The 21,275-nt window shown below is 41.6% G+C and overlaps 1 protein-coding gene across 5 annotated transcripts in view; it reads right to left on the bottom strand.

Annotated features, from left to right (window-relative positions):
- disp1 (dispatched homolog 1 (Drosophila)) overlaps positions 1 to 21,275 on the bottom strand; it is an 82,987-nt gene that overhangs the window by 14,268 nt on the left and 47,444 nt on the right. For 3 of the 5 annotated variants that reach the window (XM_038726862.1, XM_038726860.1, XM_038726861.1), the window contains one exon: positions 12,540 to 13,272. In XM_038726862.1, the coding sequence (XP_038582790.1) occupies positions 12,540 to 13,231 (692 nt within the window). In that variant the 5' untranslated portion in view covers positions 13,232 to 13,272. Of the gene's footprint in view, positions 1 to 12,539; positions 13,273 to 18,820; positions 19,138 to 21,275 lie in introns of those variants that run through there. The other 2 variants (XM_038726863.1, XM_038726864.1) reach the window with 2 other exon arrangements.

Below are 21,275 nucleotides of genomic sequence, written 5' to 3' on the forward strand. Positions count from 1 at the left end.
ACAACATTTTACACTTCTTTTTTTTTTTTTACCAAACAAATAATCAATTAAACATGAAAATAATCGACAGATTAATCCACAATGAAAATAATCATTAGATGCAGCTGTATTACTGGACAACACACCATTAAGTAAATAATCCTCCAATAAGTGTCTATCTGACAGCGTTGAAGCTAAATTTAATACAATCAACATTTAATTCAATGCTGTTTCTCAATATAACAAGACTCTTACACTAACTTCACTCCCTCCCAAATTGATGATCTTGTTGATAGTGCTGCAGGCTCACTGCAAATGACACTCAACTCTGCTGTCCCTCTAAAAAAGCTGATAATAAAACCAAGAAGGTTAGCTCCATGGTGAAACTCCCAAACTCGCAAAGGTAATAAAGCAAACATTGTGGAAACTTGGGAAAAAAAGTGGCGTTCCACCAATCTAGAAGAATATCAATTAATTTTGTGCTTGGACCAATCCTGTTCACCTTATACATGCTTTCTTTAGCCCATATTATTAGAAAACATTCCATAAACGCCCTATTTCCATGACTTTCTCATGTATAATTGGGTGAGATAAGAATTTCCTCCGCATCCTGTTTGAGATCTCTGACCTACAAACATGTTGCATGTTCCATCTTCCAAACAGCACCAAAACCCTTGTTAAAGGAGCTGTATGAAAGACTTCCCCTCTAAAGCCTAGTTCACGCTACACCATTTTAAGCCCAATTAGCAGGTCGCCGAGCTCGGCAACTGTCGGGCTGTGATCAGGGGCATAGGTGTCACTTACACTGGGGACACTTCCCCACCATTTTTTAAAATGGCTGATTTTGTCCCCATCACTTTTTGAAAGTAGTGCAACAAGAAATGTTAAATAACAAATGAATTTGCATAATAAGAAACATCTGCCAAATGAGTAAATGTAATAAGAAACATGCCATGCAAGGTAAATATCTAAGAAATCAATGTGCATTGTCCAAGAAAGTAACTTAAGCTAATCTCTGATCACTGATGTACCCCTTGATCAGGGGTACAACAGGGGGCAGCTACTTTTCACCACAAAACACTTCTTACTCCCCTCCAGCTCTCTCTGTAGCTCAGACAATCCCTGCTACCTGCGTGTGCTAATCCATTCTTTCACCCATATTCTTTGTCTTTATCATGGCTATCTTTAAAATAACAAACAACAGCTGTTTCATGTGTTTTCTTGACAAAACATGGTTTCGAGACCAGCCGTTGGGTGACAGTGTCGTCAGCTCATGTAGTGCACTGAAAGTCATTTTTAAAAAATGATCTATATAATAATATCTAGGGCTGGAACTAACAAATATTTTTTTTGTTGATGAATCAAGAGATTATTTTTGCAATTAATCTATTAATTGTTTGTGTAATAAGAAATACCATCACAATTTACTAAAGCCCAGGGTGACAAACAGCAAATGCTAACACATTAAGAGCTGGAAATAGCAAATGTCGAATCAGAATCGTCAAGTCCTGCCTATAGTCGACTGATAACCGAATCATGTGTGTTTTTGAGCGCGGCAATTGCGAGGAGGGGGCCATAGTGGCTCCCCTTTAATCCTAAACTGCAGAGCTGCAGTCTCAATTCATTCAACTTACACTGCAAATTTCCAGCTAAACTGAGGCGCGGGTCTATTTCAAGTAGCCGGCTATTTAAAATTATAAAATATTCTTGGTTCATCAACGGAGATAAATTAACCTAAACTCTGCACAACACCAGTGAAGCTGGGCTCAGCGCAGACAAACCGTTTTTTTCCAACGGAAACGGCGGTTCCCTGAACACCCTGCTGTGTACGCAAGCGCACTGAATTTTCCTGCCTTTTTAACACGTTGTGTTTACAAACTTGTGGCAGCTGATTGGGTAACACCTGAGACACGCCCACCGAACGGGAGATAACATACCTTGCAGAACGTTGCGCAACGCTGCAAGGAAACATGTTGATCAATCCAAAATCCGGTGCAAAACGTTTTGAGATTGAACTCGCCCCTGGTGCTCGGCCTCTTCAGCCACTACACACACACACACACACACACACACACACACACACGTCTACACATGCACACTGACGACCCAGGGTAAGGGTTACAATTTTGGATTTATTCACGCACTTATTTTCTTTTTACATGTTTATTTACAGTATTAAATGTTGAAATGTATATTGTAATAGGCTGTATATTGTGATGTTGAGCAAACCATATGCATTTTGCTTAAAAAAAAAACAACTATCTATCTATATGGAAAATGGAGGTCAATTTGTTTCATGTGTGTGTGTGTGTGTGTGTGTGTGTGTGTGTGTGTGTGTGTGTCCGCTGGTGTTCATGCCCTTTTCAGGCTGCACCTGCCAGTCCCCTGAATTCTTGGAGGTGAAATACGGGCGTGCACAAATTCCAGGCATACAGGAGAGATTTCAGCACTGTAGCCAATACTTACACGCTGTCAGTCAGTGTGATGTCTTTATTATGGCTGCTCCTCGCCTCATCTTTACAACTTTATGCTCACAAACCCAGTCCCGTGCAGAGGCAGGGGCAGCGGATACAGAAACCTCCTGAAAGATCTTTATATAACGTCATCATTTTTTTTTTTTTTTTTTAAGTGGTCAGGTGTAAGAACACAAAATATTTATCCTATGCTATTAAAACTGTAGCAATTTCTGTGATTTGTCCAACTTTCTACTACAAGGCAAAAACGTAGTCTACATCTGATTGGGAATGTGCCTGGTCAGAAATCCTTCTTAACCTGCCAACCTTACAGTTCGTGGTTGAGTGCTACTGTAAGCAAGCCAGCTTTTAGTGGGTGTGTGTGGCCAGTGAGAACAGCAGGGTTTCCTAAAGGACCTCCAGAGGTGGAACCAATGGTTTTCACCTGCTGCTGCACCAAAGATACTTCATATTCCTCCCATAGGCATCTGCTAATGCTGCTTGCTAAAAAAGCACAGACAACAAGACAAAGCTGTTGGAGCAGGACTCATGATCAAACATGGTCACTGTGAGAGAAACCAAAACCAAAGAAGTACAGGGACTACAGTACACAGAGGCATTTGGTTCAGCCCAAAACAGAACCCCACCTCTTCAAATACAAAGCACATTTATTTTAGACCATGAGGATAAACTTGGGAGTCGCTCCTGCACAGTGAATTCCCCTTTTAAAGCAAAAGCACCTTATTAAAACAAGATGAGTCACTTAGCAATCATTTAACAAAAAGGTTTGTGTTGCACCATCCACTAAAAGAGAAGGATGCATGTCTAGGCAAAGGCAAGTCCTACACTTTTACAGACATAACAAAGAACCTCAACACTTAAAATCAGCTCTTCGCCATTGTTTCCATTGAAATCCAGTACACTGGAGCCTAACAATGATAAACATACTAATACTTATGGACTGCACTGACAAAAAAAACCCTCAATGTAATAGATGGAGGAATGTGCTCCATCTAGTGTTGACTCAGAAACTACCTGTAGCTTCACTCTGACTGTTCTGGATCTCAATCATTAGTAGAAAATGTAGATAGAGAAAATGTAGAGGTCAATTGTTTTTTTTTTTTTGGTAAAAAGGTAAATTTTTCCCCTCTGCACCACTTTACTTACTCCATTATTACCTCATCGCACCACACCATCAATCTATTCTCCTCTCTGCTTTTGACTCCAGGCCGTCTGAGGACATGATAGCCGCGGGGTCAAGATTTATTCTTTTTCTTTTGCTTAGACACACGCTCTCCTTTTTTGCCTCTCATTACTCGCTAGCCTTTGTCTGGAAGATTTTCTTTCACTGATTTCTTTGGTTTTGGAGCAGCGCTGAGCCATCTCAGGTTTGTCTGGTGATATAAAGACACCTGGTGTAGCTGACAGTTGCTCTAGTTTCATTTATCAATCCTAATTTAGAGGAAGATCAGCTGTATCTCATTAACAGGAAATGGAACAAAGATGATATAAGATGCTATTTCAACAGAGATGATTTTAGGAAACCTGGTCCAAGTTGGGGCCTTGCGGCCAGGAACCTTAATGATGATGGCCGAGTCAAAACCTGTCCTCCCTACTTCCTCAAAGACAGACGCTGTGTGCGTGATAGGAAGGGAGAGTGCTGGGGGTGGAGGGGTCTGGAAAATTCCAAGAGGAGGTTCACAAAGTGTGCAGAAGAGGAAATAGTGGTTCAAAAGAAACTTGCTGTTTATCTGAAAAACGGGAGTGGTCTGGTTCTGAGCTGGAAATAAAACCTGTTATATTAATGCATTACATAGATGCATGTACTTTGTCTTCCATTAAGAAGGAACATCAACTCTCTGTAAACTAAATGGTAAGTTCTATAAACAAATATAAAGAATTATATGCTATGAAAAATACTGATCTACTGCACATACTACAGGTGCATTCCAGTGAAATCCAAATGAAGCCATGTTGATTTAAAACAAGTCTTAACTAAATATTGACCGTTTTAACTGATCTCTAGCTAAACTTTAGCTGAACTTGAATTTTCCCTTTAAAGCAGTATTTCACTTTGGACCACTTTCAGTGCTCTGCGGGCCCTTGCTTTGTTTTAAAAGTTAGGAAAATTGTGATGGGAATATTTTTCTTTTTAAGATGTAATGAATGCTTTCAATGGTAATAAAAAACATTTGTTGCATTTCTAAGGAGAAGCAAAGAAATCCCAAGTACTGCTTTTTATTTTTGGGTCCAGGAAACTAGTGACGTTTACAGCTAGGTAGAAAAATTAATTTTATCTGTTTTGTTTGATTTTTAAATGTTTAAGGTACTCTTTTCTGGTTTTACAATTTCAACTGTATATTAAAAGTAATGTATTTACTGTTTACACTGTATATATTCATATCGCAGCAAAATAAACCGCAAAATCAACAAATAAATAAATTCTCTTGAAGAACTACTTGAAAAACCTGCTTGTACACCCTCCAAGACACTCTTAAGAACATCTGTGGATTTCCACACAGCATTTAGAGAACTAGTAATTCACTGACTGTATTGCTGTCTTGTGGTAGAGCTGGTTAGGTTATTTTAGAGTGGTGACGATGTTTTCGGTCAGTTCATTTGGAAGAAGAGTAAAGGCTCGTTTTGTACCCCCCCCCTTTTTTTTTTTTTTAAACAAACTGCCACTGCTCATTTTACCTGTAAGCCTGCTGCAGCTGCAACGACGAACAGCTCCTGTTTTGGACTGAGTCTCGCCTTTCCTAAAAGGCAGAGCAGACAAACGCTCTGTTTGTGGGAATCAACAAAAAGACACTGGTTCTGTAATTGCTATTTCAGTGTCTTGGAGGCTCCTGCAGCATGTCCTCCCGTGTTTTATGTTGTGCATGCAGCCGGAAAATTTTGTGTAAATCAACCAATAACTGATAACGTCCACTAATTATAACTCAGTACAACCAGTCAGTAAAACATTTATTTAGCTAGTCTATAAAGTACACCCCCAAAATGATCAAAGAAAATAAAGCCCTACAAACCCAGGTATATTTTGCCAGAGTCTGGACACATGCAGTAGTTTATCCCCTTCAAGAGGCAATGATAATCTTAACCAGGCAGCAGCAGCAAGCAATCCTTTTTCAGCTGAGGCCTTGCTAGCTGCTCAGCCAGCTTATGAGAAGTTATGACAACGCTGTGCTCACATCAGGCTTTGATCCTGTTTTATGGGACAGCATGGGCCTTTGATCTGGTGTGGCTATCTTTACGGGCTTTGCTTCATACTCAGAAACTATACCATAAGACTGAGGGGGGTACAGAGACAAATGAAAATGGCTACAAGACAGAAAGAAAGCCACAGAGTAAGATGGAGAAGGAGGAAACAGCAGGCAGAGAGCTGTGGGGGGAAAAGCAGAGGGAACAACAGGAGAATAGTTTGGTAAAGAGGGACTAAAAGACAAAAAGGCAGAATTGTGTGCTAAATCACCGCTCTAACTCACGTGCTTCATTTCTACTGCTTCACCCTGTCGCTATCCCTCCTCAGGATACTGACAGGGTAGGCCAAAACGTTTAACATTTAAAGGACCTCCCACCACACAAAACCTCAAGGTTAAAGGTACCCTATGGCGTTTTTTGACCACTAGTAGCGCTATGGAGCAATGTTTTTACAAGTGAGTCCTTGCTTTGTTTGTAACACTTCTCTGCGAACTGTATTACTCTGTTAGAACTTTTTTAAAAATGGCAGCAGTAAGGTATCAAGAAATGTAGCAATATGTAAGCAAAGGCAGGGAAGAAGAGGACTACAAGCCAGCAAACATGGACGTAAACACAAATTCAAATATATTTAAAAAAAAATCAGCTTTGAAAATGTTTCATGAGGTTAGACCTCAAGGAATCAAACAGTGCCTGTTGTTGAGTAACACTGAATGTAAACAGACCTTTCTTTGTTTCCAAGAAAACTCCACGTTGCGCCTATAATGTTTGTCGAGCACCTGCTGCAGAGCATCAGGAAACCTGATTATGAAATGTACACGTATATATTGTATGAATTACTTGGAGAGAAATTTTAACTACCCAAATGGCTTTTTCCACATGTCTATGAATGTGTTTATACGCGTTTCTGGAATGCATTAAAATTACTAACCAGTGTTATGACAAATCTCAAACTGACTTTTAATCTGCAAAGGGAAAGCATCCACATCGTTTTCCTAGTTCCCTTTAAACCCAGAACATCGACAACATATCTAACTCTTCCTAGAAGCCACGCATGTATACATTGGTTTTTGTATTGAAAATGTCAGCATGCATCACGCATTTATCCTTGGCTAACCTTGTAGCTCCATGTGTTCTCCTACAGTACAGGGAGGATTAGACATGCAGGATGTCAGTAAATCTCACCCATCCATCACAGAGCCTTCACACAAGCCCCAGGAGCCATAAAATACAAAATACACATACATACGCAGACACTCTCTCCCCCCCACAGATGCAATCTTCCTATTTCAGTTGAGTTTTACAACATATAACGTTCACTCTTGTCGTTTAGGGCAACAACAAGTTACTGAATTCAACAAAGAATGATTTTTTTCCTTCTATGTATAAAAAAAGCTAAAAGAAACAAGAGAAATGAAGCCTGCAGGCTTTTAAAAGACTCAGATTGCTAGTTTCTCTCATTGCAAATTAACTGTCAAGGTAACTTTAGCGTCACCATTTTACAACCAGCAGAGGTGTCTCTTTGAGAAGTAACCCACCCACCACCACTCCCCATATCATTGTTCTATACTTCAATATCTTATTTTTATCAACAGAATAATTGCTGCAGAATAAACTGCTTAATTCTACTGCTCCAAAATACTTGGCTAAATGTCTAAAATGTTAGTGTAAAAGTATTTTTAGCTGTCTTTTTGACCTGCTTCTGTTGGTCCTGTATAGAGGTATGCATGAGGGGAAAACACTGTTCAACACTGCAAACCTTCACTGCCTGAGGGGAATGAAAATGGACGTGTAGGTGTGCGATTTTGTGCGCGATTTTATGTACCGCGTTTCTCAAAGATAATGAGGTGAAAAAACAGAGTGTCACCCTAAAGAGTGACGTATGTGTGGTGTCGACGCGTCGTCTTTATAAAACACGGTAAATCCCATTATTCCCAATGCAGCTCCTCACTATTATATTGGAACAACACTGAAAAGGGCAGATTGCTGCCACTTGATGCTAACAGAGTATTCGAAAATAATTTGATTTGTACTGGGGAGAGGTGAAATATGGGCATTTTCCCTTGTTTTAGGAAGAAACATTTAAGACTCACAGCTTTTACAGTAGGTATCCATCAAGGAGAAGCATCATAGACCGTCAAGAAGCACCGCCTTATTTGGTCGGGGAGACTGAGAAACCGGCCAATTCACCAGAGCTAAAGGCCTCGCAAACAGTTGTTATTCTTGATAATGCGCAAAGCCTTGTCAAGCTGACACCCTGAAATACAGAGCACACAGATCACTTTCAGACAAACCCTTGCTGGTTGAGGCTTGCAGCTGTCTGACAGCGAGCAAGAGATGGAGAGAGACAAAACAAAGGAGGTAAGACAAAAAGAAAGAAGAAACGAAAAAGAAGAAAATCTGGAATGTGCTGTTTTGACAAAAACAGCAACGAAATAAAAGCAAAGGCGTTGCACTGCTCATGAAGATCAGAGAGGTCAACACTATGCAGACACATATGGCCCACCAAAAATGTTCAGACCCATCCAACTGATAAAAAGTTGCTAAAAACGTATGATGAATTGCTCCGCACTTTGCAGTTGTCATGTTTTCATTCATCTTCCCATGTGTCATAGCAACAAAACCACCTGCTCAAAATAATAAAAGCTGACCCTTCCTGAGACAGAGTGAGTGGGAGTGAGAAACAGGAATTCGTGCTATCTGACAAGGCATGAATCTTAACCAAACATGGGGTTGCCATAAACAACCAGGGCTGTTGCGAGAGGCATCTGCGAAGAACGCAGAAACTTTTAGCTCCAGGAGAGCAGAGTGTGAGTGGGGGGGGGGGGGGAGAATACATGACGTGACCCCGGATGGAGTGTCAGTGAGCTGTTTGGTGGTTAGTTGCTGGGTCATCAGTGTAGGTAGAAGCGGGTTAGCTGAACCTCAGGTGCTCCTCAAGCTACACATACTCTGTGTTAACGCTTACTCTCTCCTGACTCATTCTGGACAGCATCTACTACAAGTGTGCACTTAAAGCCCCCCAAGAAAAGCCTGGAAACAGTAGCTATGGTCTAAGTGTGCATGCTTAGCTCCAGATTAACACCTCTGGGCCTGCATTCTGAGGGTTTTGCTCAATGGCAGCGATTGGTTATCTTCCAAAAAGTCAAAAGGTCAAGCACAGAGACAGACCGAAAACATTTATGTTCATTTGTGAATACCAAAATGTAATACTACTAATTACTTTTATGATTTTACCAACCACCCTGCCTTTAACACACGCCGAAGTGTACAACAGAGCAAAAGAGCTGGAATCAAATTTAACACATTCATTGTTACAGCTTCTCAAAAAAGTAGCCACGGGGAGAAGGGTTCCAACATTTCCCCTCTGCTGTGGCTTAAAGGCTTTCACCTGAAGCCTTTAAACCTGCTGGCACACACTGAGCTGACCCGGGCCAAACAGCTGACAACCCAAGGACACACTGTTTCCGTCCGATCTTAAATAATACACATAAAATGGCTGTGAGAGATAATCTTACAGCAGAGACACAGACGTGGTCTTAATACTTTTAACAGACCCAGAGAGAAAAGAGAGACAGATAGGCGACGGACAGCTGAACCATTTTTTTGGGAGGAGGGGGGGGGCGACTGCTGAGTTGTGCCTCGGGCTTTTCCTAAGATTTGGTTTATTTTATACACGGATAAAGACCCAAAGGCTTTTGATCGTTCTCAAAATAGAAACGTTAGGAAACAAAGTACAGGCTAATCTTGGTAAATGGATTAATGTTTTGTGAAGCCGAGAACAGGGGCATAAAAATCCCCTGTTGTGAAACGCACATAAAAAGGTCTCCCCAAAGAGCTAATGTTACAACCTATCAGTGTGTGAGAGATGTTAAGTGTGCTGTGATCACAGATGTAATCCCTCGGCTAATCTGGCAGATCACAGGCCTGAGGCAGATCAAACTGATATCTGACACCATCTTGTCTGACTCCATCCCCTCAAATTATTGAGAGTATTAGGAATATATAGTGTCTTGGGTTTATGTCCATGTGTGAGTGTAAGTTAGATTTAACTACCACCAAACTCCAGCAGCCCTCAGCACAGCGTTGGAGCACAGGAGTAAAAGTGAGACAAGGTCTGAAGTTTTTTGTTAAAACTACACGGCTGAGACAACTATATCGTTTCCTACATCTAATCTCGCCATCTGACACACACACACACAAAACACTAGTGTACAGGAAAGGGGGGAGATGGGGATGCGGTCTTGGACCAAACCCCGGCCCTGTAATTCAAACCTGTCATCGCTGAACAAGACGGACCTGTTTGGTAAATAAGAGAGGGGTTCAACATTAGAGACGCATAAGTCCCACGCCACATCTGCTCTCCATTCTGATGTGGAACAAGAGACGGAGGTGGGAGGGACAGAGAGAGTGAGCGAGAAAGAAGGAAAGAAAGTGAGTGTTAATAGAGTGAGAGAAAAACTGAGAATAAAAAAAGAATGTAATGAGCAGCAGGTAAGAGAAAAAACCCCACAGATGCCAGTGAATGCATCTAAATGCCTGCAACACAATCCTGTTCAGTCTCTCTCTGCCCACCCAGGGTTTAATTTGCCCACACCAGGTTTGGTCTACGTTCCCGCTGTGGCTGCACAAACCTCATCTTTCAACGCCACCCACAGCGTCCCGCTTTTCTAATGAAAATTATGAGGGGAGATCCAGCTTAATTTCAGGAAGGAAAATTCCATGTTGAGAAGTAAGAAGAAATAAAGTCTCATGCAAATCAGATTCCCTGCAACGAACTGGAGCTGACGTGAGTAAATAATTACTTCTGCAAAAAGGTTTCACCTCCTGCCCACCCTTCTCTGTGGAGATGGCAAATATAGGCTATGCTATTAGCTTATGCTAATGATTATGCAAGGCATTAAATTCCAGTTTCAAATGCAGTGGAAGGCCTGTGGTTTTTGAGTAAAAGGGAAAGAACCAACTCACTGTATACGGATCACTTGAGGAAAGAAAAAGCTGCTTGCATGTAGGTCTCACTTAATTTTAAGAAAAACTTTCAAAAATTCCTTGCTCATCCTGTGGTTAAACTTTGCTTTGGCTGTTTGTATCCTAGCAGCAAGGAGGGTCTAGCAAACACAAACGACAACAAAAAAACACTACTGACCGCAGTACACAAATAAGCGTCAATATTACCATGAACTGACTTTTATACACCAGCATCCTCTGACAAGGAGGTCAACCACAGGCCAAAACCTGAGCTACTGTATGTCATGGATCTGCTTCAGATCTCCACACAGGAGCTTCACCTGTTTCCAGAAGCGTATGTTTGTGGTGAGGGATTCAACTTCATTTGAACTGCATTTTATAAATAGTTAAGACAAAGAGATCCGCTTACCCCTGCAGTCTAGAGACAGACCACATACTCTACAGTGGCCAGAAAAGAAAAAAAATTGGGCTTGAGGGAACAATTCAGGCCTGTCACAAAATGTTTCAAGCGTGGTTTCCCCCTTATACAAGGAATACTCAAACATTTTAGTACCAATAAAAACTAGGTTTGTACCCTAAGCTTCATTCTAAACAGGACTTGATGGTATTGTTTTTTAAATGGCCATACTCAAGTTCTTTGTTTCCTTGATTTTGCAACATTTTTGGGAATAAGCAGTTGCCTGTGTTCTTGTTTTGAACCATACCTGCTAAAGATATATTGGTGAGAGCTAGGTATTAAGCCTTCGCTTTTGTAGTACAGACTGATATGTGATGGTAGCACATTTGAGTATCAAACACCAACAGCTGACATAAACACTTGGTCAGATTCTTAGTTCGCATATTCTCTGATTACATACTTTCTGATTTAAATCATAATTTGACTGTATTTTATCTAGTTTAAGTCTTTATGTAGTATTTAGTATATACTTTATGCTGTTTGCTATCTAAACATAACTCTGGTATTGCATTGGGGCCATTATCTAATAGTGGATAGTACTTTTGTAGCTAGAGGTTAAGATTGGTATATGGCTTGCCTCTTTAGATCACTGCATGCACTTTAGCCAATTCTATCTATAACAAAAAAACAAGAACGTATTGTTATTGCTGTGGCTTTAAGCACAAATCTAAGGGCTTGTTTCATTTTTCCAGAAAATACCTACTTGACATGAGGTGTCTGGAGCAGCAAGGACAAAGGCCTACCTGACCATCAGTTAGTTAAATCATTTAGTGAAGACAGTTTTCTTTCATATAACCCGAAATCACAACTCACAAATGTGCCTTAAAAGGGCAAAGGGCTCACTATTACATCAGAGGCAAACTTTAATTTGCTGTCATTCCTCAACCACAGTGATGTAACCCCTGTAACCATTATTGGCAACATACAATGACGGGCCTTTATTGCTCTAAAATATTGCCCATATGCTGTGTGTCATGGTCCCTAACCACCTCCTACTGCATTCCAGGCCAAGCGTGATCCCTGAACATAGACGTGACATGTTATCAAGCACGGGGGCACAGGGATGGGTTATGAGGGCCTGGAGGGCTGTGAGAGACCTCCTGCTGCACAAACTGGGGATATGTTTGGGGTCAATAAACACACAATTTTCCACACACATACGAGCTAAATCACAGTCAAACAACAGATGTATACTCTTGGTACGCAATATATACAAGTATGTATGTAAGAACAAGTATGTAAGAACTTAAAGACTTTCAAAGAAACAAAAAACATACTTATGGACCCTCATTGAGAAAAAAAAAAAAACTGCAAGACATGCACTAATGCTGCCTCTAACTATTTCTCAGCTGAATCAGTTGTACATCAGGGAAATACCAGAATGCTAACATTAAGTTTTGCAAATAGATACTGAGCAATGCTTTTGAGTAAACACAGACCTAATTTAAGGAAAAAACATCACAAAGCCTTTCTCTCCTCCGTACCTGATTCCAGGCGTCTGGTTCTGGAGGTGCTCCTGCCAGCGCTGGTGATGGTGGTGATGGAGACAGAGAGGGGAGGATGGATGAGGAGGAGGATGGGGATGGGAGTGAGTGTATGTGCAGGCAGAGAGGCAGCACGGGCAGGTGGAAGTGCTTCCTGGGTGGGGAACGGAGCCGGGCCCTGGGCCTGTGCCTGGGTTCTGGAAGAGCGGGCACTCCTGCTGTCCACACGGGCAGCACAGGGTGGAGTGGAAGTGACAGTGCTGGCAGCAGAGCGGCGGCGGCAGCGGCTGGAGAGGAGGGGAGGAAGAGGACGGGGAGAGAGCGGTGGGAAGGTGGCGTTTGGCCAGCCTCTTGGAGTCTATGGTGGCGGGGGAGGAAGAGGCAGCAGAGGATGGGGGAAGGTTCCTCAGGGAGCCGTTCTGTTTGGCCACACCTCCATTTTGGCTCGGTCTGTTTGTTCTCTGGACAACATGTGAGCTCTGCTGCTTCTGCTGAACTTTAGACGCTGCATCCTTCACTAAAACATCCTCGTCTCCATCTGCTGCAGGACAGTCTCCATTAGAGGCAGCTGTGAGAGGGTCCAGGCTGACGGGTGTGCTAGTGTTTGAAGGGGCATTTCCGTTGGCGCCGAGGGGATGGTGCCCTCCGTTGCTGAGAGCCAGAGGGTCGGCACTTGCATCGCTCAGGGCCATGGTCCTCTCCCAGCAAGCCTGGCAAAGACACTGTCACTCCTCTGTGGGAGAAGAAGAAATCAGACAGAAAGAGAAAGATGTTTAGGTTCAGTTTAACAGCACAAAATAGAAGGATAAATGCTAAAAGCACACTTGTTGATTTATAAAGCACATGCACTCTGTTAAAAACACAGCCCTGTGTTTAGAGGTCAAGTCTTAAACTGCAGTATGTTGGTCAGAGATATAACACAAGTGATCACTCATCACAGTCTTCTCCACTTTCATATCAAAGGAATAGTTGAACATTTCAGAAAATTTGCTTGTTCGCTTTCAATACGTCTGCCTGTCTGCTGAATGTTAGCTTAGCTTTGCATAAATACTGGAGGCAGGGGGAAAAAGCTAGCTAGCCTGCTTCTGTCCGAAGGCGAAACAATGAGCGGAGTTTTGAGATGGATTATTTCTTGGCTAGGAGAGTCTCAGGAACTCACTGCTCCTGTGCAAAAATAGTAACAAATGAAAACCACATAGTTATTTTTACGCTTAGGTTTATAGATTAACATCTGGGAATACATGTTAATTAATGAGCTTTAGAGATGCTAGACAGAGCCAGGCTTTTTGTTTCCCTGTTTCCAGTATTTATGCTAAGCTAACTGTCTTCTGGCTCCAGCTTCCTTTTTAAACAGACAGATTCTGATCTCATCTTTTCCCAAACAGCTTTATCAGTTCTGTGTCTGTTAATCTTATGTGAGAGGATCCAAATCCAAAGACAGAAAGAAAACAATTGTAGAAAAGCTGTGAAAGCAAGCAGAGAAAGAAAAGACGATAAAGAAAGAAAGTTTGTGAATGGTCTCAGCTGACCACTGATCCCGTTCCCACAGAGGGCTCGGCTGGACAGGACACAGAGAGGAGGACTGGACTACACCCAGGTAGGATGCTGTGCGCATGTGGGATCTGATAGTAAAATAAACAAGTGAGATTCAATCTAACACAACAGGGAACTCTGTTTTCTTAGACTGGACAATATCACAAAATCCCCAAACAAGTTCTCAGAAACTGAGCAGGAGCGCTGTTTCCATTCAGAATGAGTGGCGCCAAGTGAGGGAGGAGAGAGACAGAGACTGTAGCAGAAAATGAGATTGTGTTCCAGTATAAGCCACACTGAGGAAACACACTAATGACATTACAGAAGCAAAAACATTTATCCAAAAAGTAGCATTCTTAACTTCTCAGAAGTAGCATTTTCAGCTACAATTTCTCAACACATAAATGAATGTTTTTATATTTTATGTGTAGTGTCCCACTTGGCACTCAACTGATACACATAATGAAGAGTCCAAAACATGCCCTTTACCAACCAAGCTTAACAGAGATGCATCAACAGGCCTCACGTTTTGCCTTTGTAATAGTGTTTGATGTGACTTTCAGCAGATAAAACATATTCGACCCCCTTTCTCATCAGCTTATAATTCTATTTTTTACCTTTTTTTTTTTTTTTTTTAAACAGGCATTTACTCTAGTGAGTTTAAAAGCTTTACAAATAAGAGGTCAGGTAAATGATTAAAGTGAAAACCAATGCTGATACTGCAATCAGAAAAAATGCCAAGTCTTGCAAAGCAAAGAAAAACAAAACAGGCGCCTGCCCAATAAAGTTAGATAGGGAGGAGTTTTTTTTAATGATTAACTGAATCACCACTGAAATATTTGGCAAACTGAACCAATTTTCTGTCTTCTCATTGGAGTCACAACAGTCACATCAAATAGGGGCCGTTTCAGATCAACTTGATTTACGGAGCATGAATAAGACCTGGCATAAATCTCCAGTGTTTGTATAGATTACAAAGCATGAGACACTCGTGCATTAGCAGCTTTCAAAAACGGTTCCAACAGGATGAAGAAAAAAAACAGAAGGTTCAAGTTATGCGACAGTTTCAGCCCCCATATACGCTTCAGCTTAAATTACAACATACTCACAGGAGACCGAGATGTGAAAATGTGGGATATTTTAGCAAAGCCGGGGGGGGAGAGAGAGGAGATGGAGACAGAAAGGTGCGTCTGCTGCTTTGTGCCATGATATGCTTGACACACTTCAAAAGCGGTTGCGTTTCACAGGTGATGCAGGGTCGAGGCGGGCCGCGCTGCTGGAACACGGCCCAAACTACAGAAACCTGACATGAGCCGGGATGAAATAATCAAACACTAAGGCTAAGGCTGGAAGAAGGGTGTTTGTCTTTAAGACAACCAGCTGAAAGTTGTGAAGGTTGTGAAAAAAATTATTTGAAAGGCAAAGTAACTGTCACCAACAGCCGTGTCGGGAGACTTGCTGTCAAAATAAGCACAACTGGTTCTAAATATATAATAATACTTCCCTCTATTTGTTCTGTGTAGAACATTTAAATGTCACATATTTGGGTTTGCTTCGACTTGTATTGTGAATAACTTGTGGAAATACTTTTCTGGCTGTACATTTTGAATTACGCAGTGTGTGCGACATCTGGCCCAGCTGAAGGTTTCTCTCTTGATGCATGAAGACTATATCTGTGATGCTATCGAGAGATAAGCCCAAAACTGGAGGTCGATGACGTGGAAAATGTTTCAGATGCCACAGACCAAAACTGATTACTGCAGTGCTTCAATAATGCAACCTGTGGAATATGATTCCTTTGTACTGTCACACTACCCACTCAAAGTCACTGAAGCCACTTCAAACAGATTTTGTAAATTTGTAAAACTGCTAGAAAATGATTTTAACTACATTTTTATTTTATTTTTCATGTTCAGGCTGAAGCAGCTACAATTCAAAAGTATGCATCGCTTTTTTAAATTTATTTATTTATTTTTTTAAAAAGGCATTTCATCCACACCATGACCCCAGAAAAATATTTCACCGCAAAATGGATGTGCTTGCATTTGAGTACCAAGCGATACATACATCACACTAGACCGTTTGCCCATAAGACCCTGGGCGATAGCCACACGGAGTATGTGACCAATGCGCTCTGTGACACTTCAACATGAGTGAGCGGTGAAACACGTTGGGTCAGGGGTGGCTGGGAGGATGTGGCTGAGCAAAGGGGAGCAGAGGAAGAATAACTCCGGAGCCTGACGAGCTCAGAATAGCAGAGTACTGGGGGAAACACAGATTAAGTCATTAGTCTGGCTCTCACAGCTGTCAAGAGCCTGTAATGATTTTGAGGCAAGATGGAAACACGAAGGTTTAATGGAGATCAAGTATGAAAAAAATGGCAAGTATAAAGAGAATATAGTGTAACGCGCAACCAAGTGTGTTCTCTGCTGTTTGTGTCTAAAGGAATTTAGTCTGTGTATGCACATGAGAGTGTGTGTACCAATGCAGAGCGTTGACAGGCAGGTGAGACATCTAGGGCAGACTGTGTGGACACAAGCAGGGTCTTGTGTCCCTCTTCAAAATAACAGCTGACAGCTGTACCAAGCTGCGCCATGAACCACTGGAACTGAGGCTCAAAGATGCTTCCGCTGTTCCATCTATTTATGAAAGAAATTTAGCCGGTGTTCATGTTCAAAGAGATGCCAGGACAACTGAATTAAAGTCCGATAAAATTGTAGCAAGTGTAGCCTGTATGTAGTTAACTGTAACAGAGAAGAAGAAGGCAATGCTTGCAACCACATAAGGGACAAAGGAGCAGTGTATTAAGTAGTGGAATTAGGATTCCCTCCTGCTTTCTCATTCCTTTACCTCATCCTCTGATTTGTCTCAAATGTATCACATCTGGATTGCCGTACTTTAAAGCTAAGGTAGGCAATTTGTTTCAGAAGCATACTCTCTTTACATCCCGGCAGTAATCAATACATCAAATGCTCTGACACAAAAATGAAAAGAATCTGGTATCTGTGGCTGTGGCAGGACTGTAATAGGCACGGCCAACTGGACGGCCTACCTGCTTGTCTACCTGCGCGCACTCTGCCCGTGCACTCCCTGCACATGAACATGTGTTTTGCAGGAGTGGCTGTGGAGGGAGGCCTGAAGGGAGGTGGTGGGGAGGTTTTTGTTCAGTTGGATACTTTCAAAATCTAGTTGACTCTTTCTCCAGCATTACTCAGCCTACCTGTATTTACGCAGAAAGTAACTTTCAGACAAAATTCTACCTTCCATTATAATGGGTACGAACTACAAGTCTTTGGTAGACTGAAAGTACAGTTGTTCTGACTGGCTTTGCACTTTCATGGTAAAAAGAAACATGAAATACAGTGACCTTGAACCTAAACAATCACTCCCCAAACTCTGTCTGACTTCCGAATGTGATGAAGTGTCATTCCCCCCCCCCCCCTCCCATTTTTACAACATGCCACTTTAAGGGACTACCTCTGCCAGTAAGGGTAGCTACACTCAGACCCCACAACTGAATTTCACCTTTAAATAACCAAGAACGTCAACCAAAAACCAACATATGCAATGATTCCCACAGAAAATGGTTTGGAATAACGCAGGTGATGACGAAGCGCTTCTTCTGCTGTCTTTCATGTGAAGTTCATGATTATGGGGTGTGAGAGAGAGGCAGAGACCTTGGGCGACAGGCAGCTACGCAACACAAGGCAAAGGCATCCTGCATCCCTTTAATTAAAGCTAATAGGCAGTAATTACCAGGAATCAGTCAAGAGACGGTTAATAACCATATTGCTTCTAATAATAACATTAACAGCAACAGACAGAGATGTCTCTGCTAGGCATCGTGCTAGAAGAGGCTTCAGGACACATACTCTTAAACATGTTTCTGGCTGTCAGGAGAGATTTTGGACATATTTGACCCCCTCAGGGAACTTTCTAACAGCTGGGCTGTTAAACATACCAATTTGACAGTGCTGGATCTCAAGGTAAATTAGGTGAACACAGCGAGTCAACCTGCCCTTTTTAATCAAACAATCAACCCAGGTGTCCAACACAATCATTAGGATGAGAACTAAATTAGGAAAGTAAGAATTAGAGAAATTAATATATTCTATTTTACCATGTTAAAATAGCATGAGACGCTGAAAATTAACACATTAAAAAGGTATATGATCTATTTTAAATAAATGAATCTATTCCTCCATCGTATTTAGGGATCCAGTGGATGGTAAATGTCATGGAAAATTGTTGTATTCCTGGTGAGGGATTGAGCACATCACAGTAAACTCACTTAAATTTAGTTTGGCTGCTTTTTAATTGCAGACACAAATCTTAACCATGGTAAACCTATACATCATGGTAACTATGGCAAACTTTACATTAGGGCTGTGCTATTGTAACAGAAGGGTGATAAGGTAAAAGCTTGTAATAAGAAACATATTAACTTTTCCTAAAATATTCTAACAGCAAGTATAGTCTACTGGTGGCTGGTTGCATTGAGATGATCCAAATCATTGTTTAGCCTGCTCATCTACTACTTTACCATTGAAACACTCGCTAATGCTACTTTTCACTGTAGTTACATCAGGATTATCCAGAAAACAGCTAAAGTGAAAAAGACAATTAGTCACTTAGACATCCTTCTGCTCAGTTTACAGACAAACCATCTTGGACAGACACACTGACGCTCAACAACGGAGGCGCGTGGACCCAAACTGCATACAAGTCCCAAATCTGAATTTTCTCACCGCTTCAACGTGTGAACGCACAAGTCGCCGACTTTCCCGTCCAAATGGGTCAACGACGCCCGGGTAAAATGTACATATCCTACCGTGGTTGGTCTCCCGTTGCTTTGCGCTTGTTGTCGCCGGTGGGATCCGCAGCACGCGGCGCTTCGTTAACTTGCCACCAACAACAACAAAGAATCCTCCGGTCTGACTTCAAATATCCGCAAGCGCTGTTAAACAAACAATACACCCCGAAAAGGCATGGCTTAGGGAGAGCAGGCTGTTTCTCATGGGAGTGTGTCCTGCCAGAACGACAAACAGCCACGCGCACACGCACACACACACACAAGCCCGGGCTCCTTGCTCTCTCCGGAGGGACGGAGGCAGGAGGCGGTGGGCTGGGACTGCACCGTGGAGCACTGATAGGACGGTCACACCGGCTGCTTCTTTAACCCGCTCACTGCCACACCGCTGGCACGCGCCACGGTAGGTACCACTCACGCGCGCTACCGCAAAGTTTAAGAAAACTAAAAAGTAGTGCCCATGGTGGAAGGAAACACGAAAAAAGCTACAGCAGGAATCAAAGGAAATATTGGACTTATAACAGTAAAACTCAACAGTATATGAACTAGCTACATGAAGGAAAAAAAAAAAATCAATTAACTATTCACACTAAGTTAATATGTGAATAGCCTAAATGTTCACAGATGTGCAGAAGTGAGGGTGTGATTCCATTTAGTTTCAAAACCCATTCCTTAAACTCCAAATGTCACATTTTAAGTTTATGAATGTAGCTAATTTCACCTGCACATGCCATTGCTAAAATTACCTTTACACAAACAGGCTAAGTTACAGATATGCTACTGGCCTAGCTTACACTGGAATCAAACTGGAAAAGGATGGCAAATGAAGGTCAACTTTAATATTTTATTTTGTAATAATTTACCCTTTAATCAAAAGCTCTCTTGGTTCAGCATCATGAAACATACACCAGAATGGGATACTCTTAAGTTAGCTCTTCTCAAGGTAATGTTATTTTATGAGTTGTCACACTATAATATAGAGATTGATTAAATAATAGTTAATGAAGTTTATGTACAACATAAATTATATTAAGTAAATTTCATAAATTAAATGATCAAAATAGGCTTTCAACAATGCCACTCACAGAGATCGTAAACAGCTTTTAATTATCTGAAATTCTACCACATAATTCCTTAATAGGGCCGCACCCGTTCTTAACACTTCAGTTTACTTAAATTATAGATTACTGTTCAGATAATTTGGCTGCTGTTATGGGTTTGGTTTAATAACTACTTTAACATGCTCTCTTTCCTCTCCCACCGAAGGCTACAAAAGCCCTAGGTAACTGTGGATTCATTCAAACCTCAGAGGGGGTGGAACTGTCCAAGTCAATACATCCTCAACTTAATATTTTAATTTTAGAATATACAACTGCCTCCCTTAACCAGGTTAAGGACACAGCTAATGTTTTAAAATAAATAGCTCAACCTGCTGCCAAAACATTGGCGCATAAACAAAAGGTGTCAATTAAAACTAACCAGTTTCTGTGTTTTCTTGTTAGATGCTTTTTTGGAGGTCTGAAGGACCAAGTTTGTCATGCACAAATTGTAATCTCATGCTGGGCACAATGCAGAAATCAATCAATCACATTAAAATGAATCAGAGTATGTCATCTTAATCAGTTAGTTTCATCAGTGGTCCCTGATTTGCTAAAAGAAATACCTAACCTTTACAGACTGGGGACTCTGGAAATGCATTTCCTCACAAACAACTGGTTCTTCTCAGCAGGGGGGGGTGTTTATCACAGGGAATGCTGGGAAGGCAGAGGGCCATACCTGGCTTTAATTTCAGCTGTCCACCAGGATTAGGACACAGTTCATATAGCAAGCTGTAATCATCTGGAGTGGTTGGGCGCTCTTTCACAGCTGGCCCCGGGGCCAGTCAAAGCCTAAGCCATTTAGTGCTTTGTAGTTGTCTCTAATAATAATAACCTGGTACTAATAAGTTGTGCATATTGTGCTTCTCTTTTGTCTGACAAAAAATTACATTCTTATTTTGTCAGTTACATTGTAATTTACAATGTGTGTGTTTCCACACTAATCAGGCATATTTGTTTGGCATTAATTGCAGTTACTTTTTAAAAATGTATTCTGAATCAACAGCAGACCAAAGTAGCTTGTCTTCAACATACTTCATAACATGCTGCTGAGGCTCAGGGCCAGCTCCCACTGGGTGCAGCAGTGAGGGAGCTGCCTGTGAATTATTATACAGCCCCTCACCAGCCCGCTGATGGTGATCATGCGGCCGGTCCGCTCAGGACAACGATGCCTTCCTCTGAAATAACAACACAATGGCCTTACAGCACTAACACCACTCTCCAGCCTCTTACCTCCACCAACATCAACATTAAGTAGATATGTGGTGATAAAATGCATTAAAGAAGCTGAGTTTG

This window comes from Micropterus salmoides, unplaced genomic scaffold (assembly GCF_014851395.1).
Source record: "Micropterus salmoides isolate LMB-PRFRI ecotype aquatic unplaced genomic scaffold, ASM1485139v1 Ms_hic_scaffold_18, whole genome shotgun sequence".
In the NCBI taxonomy this organism is placed as follows: Eukaryota; Metazoa; Chordata; class Actinopteri; order Centrarchiformes; family Centrarchidae; genus Micropterus; species Micropterus salmoides.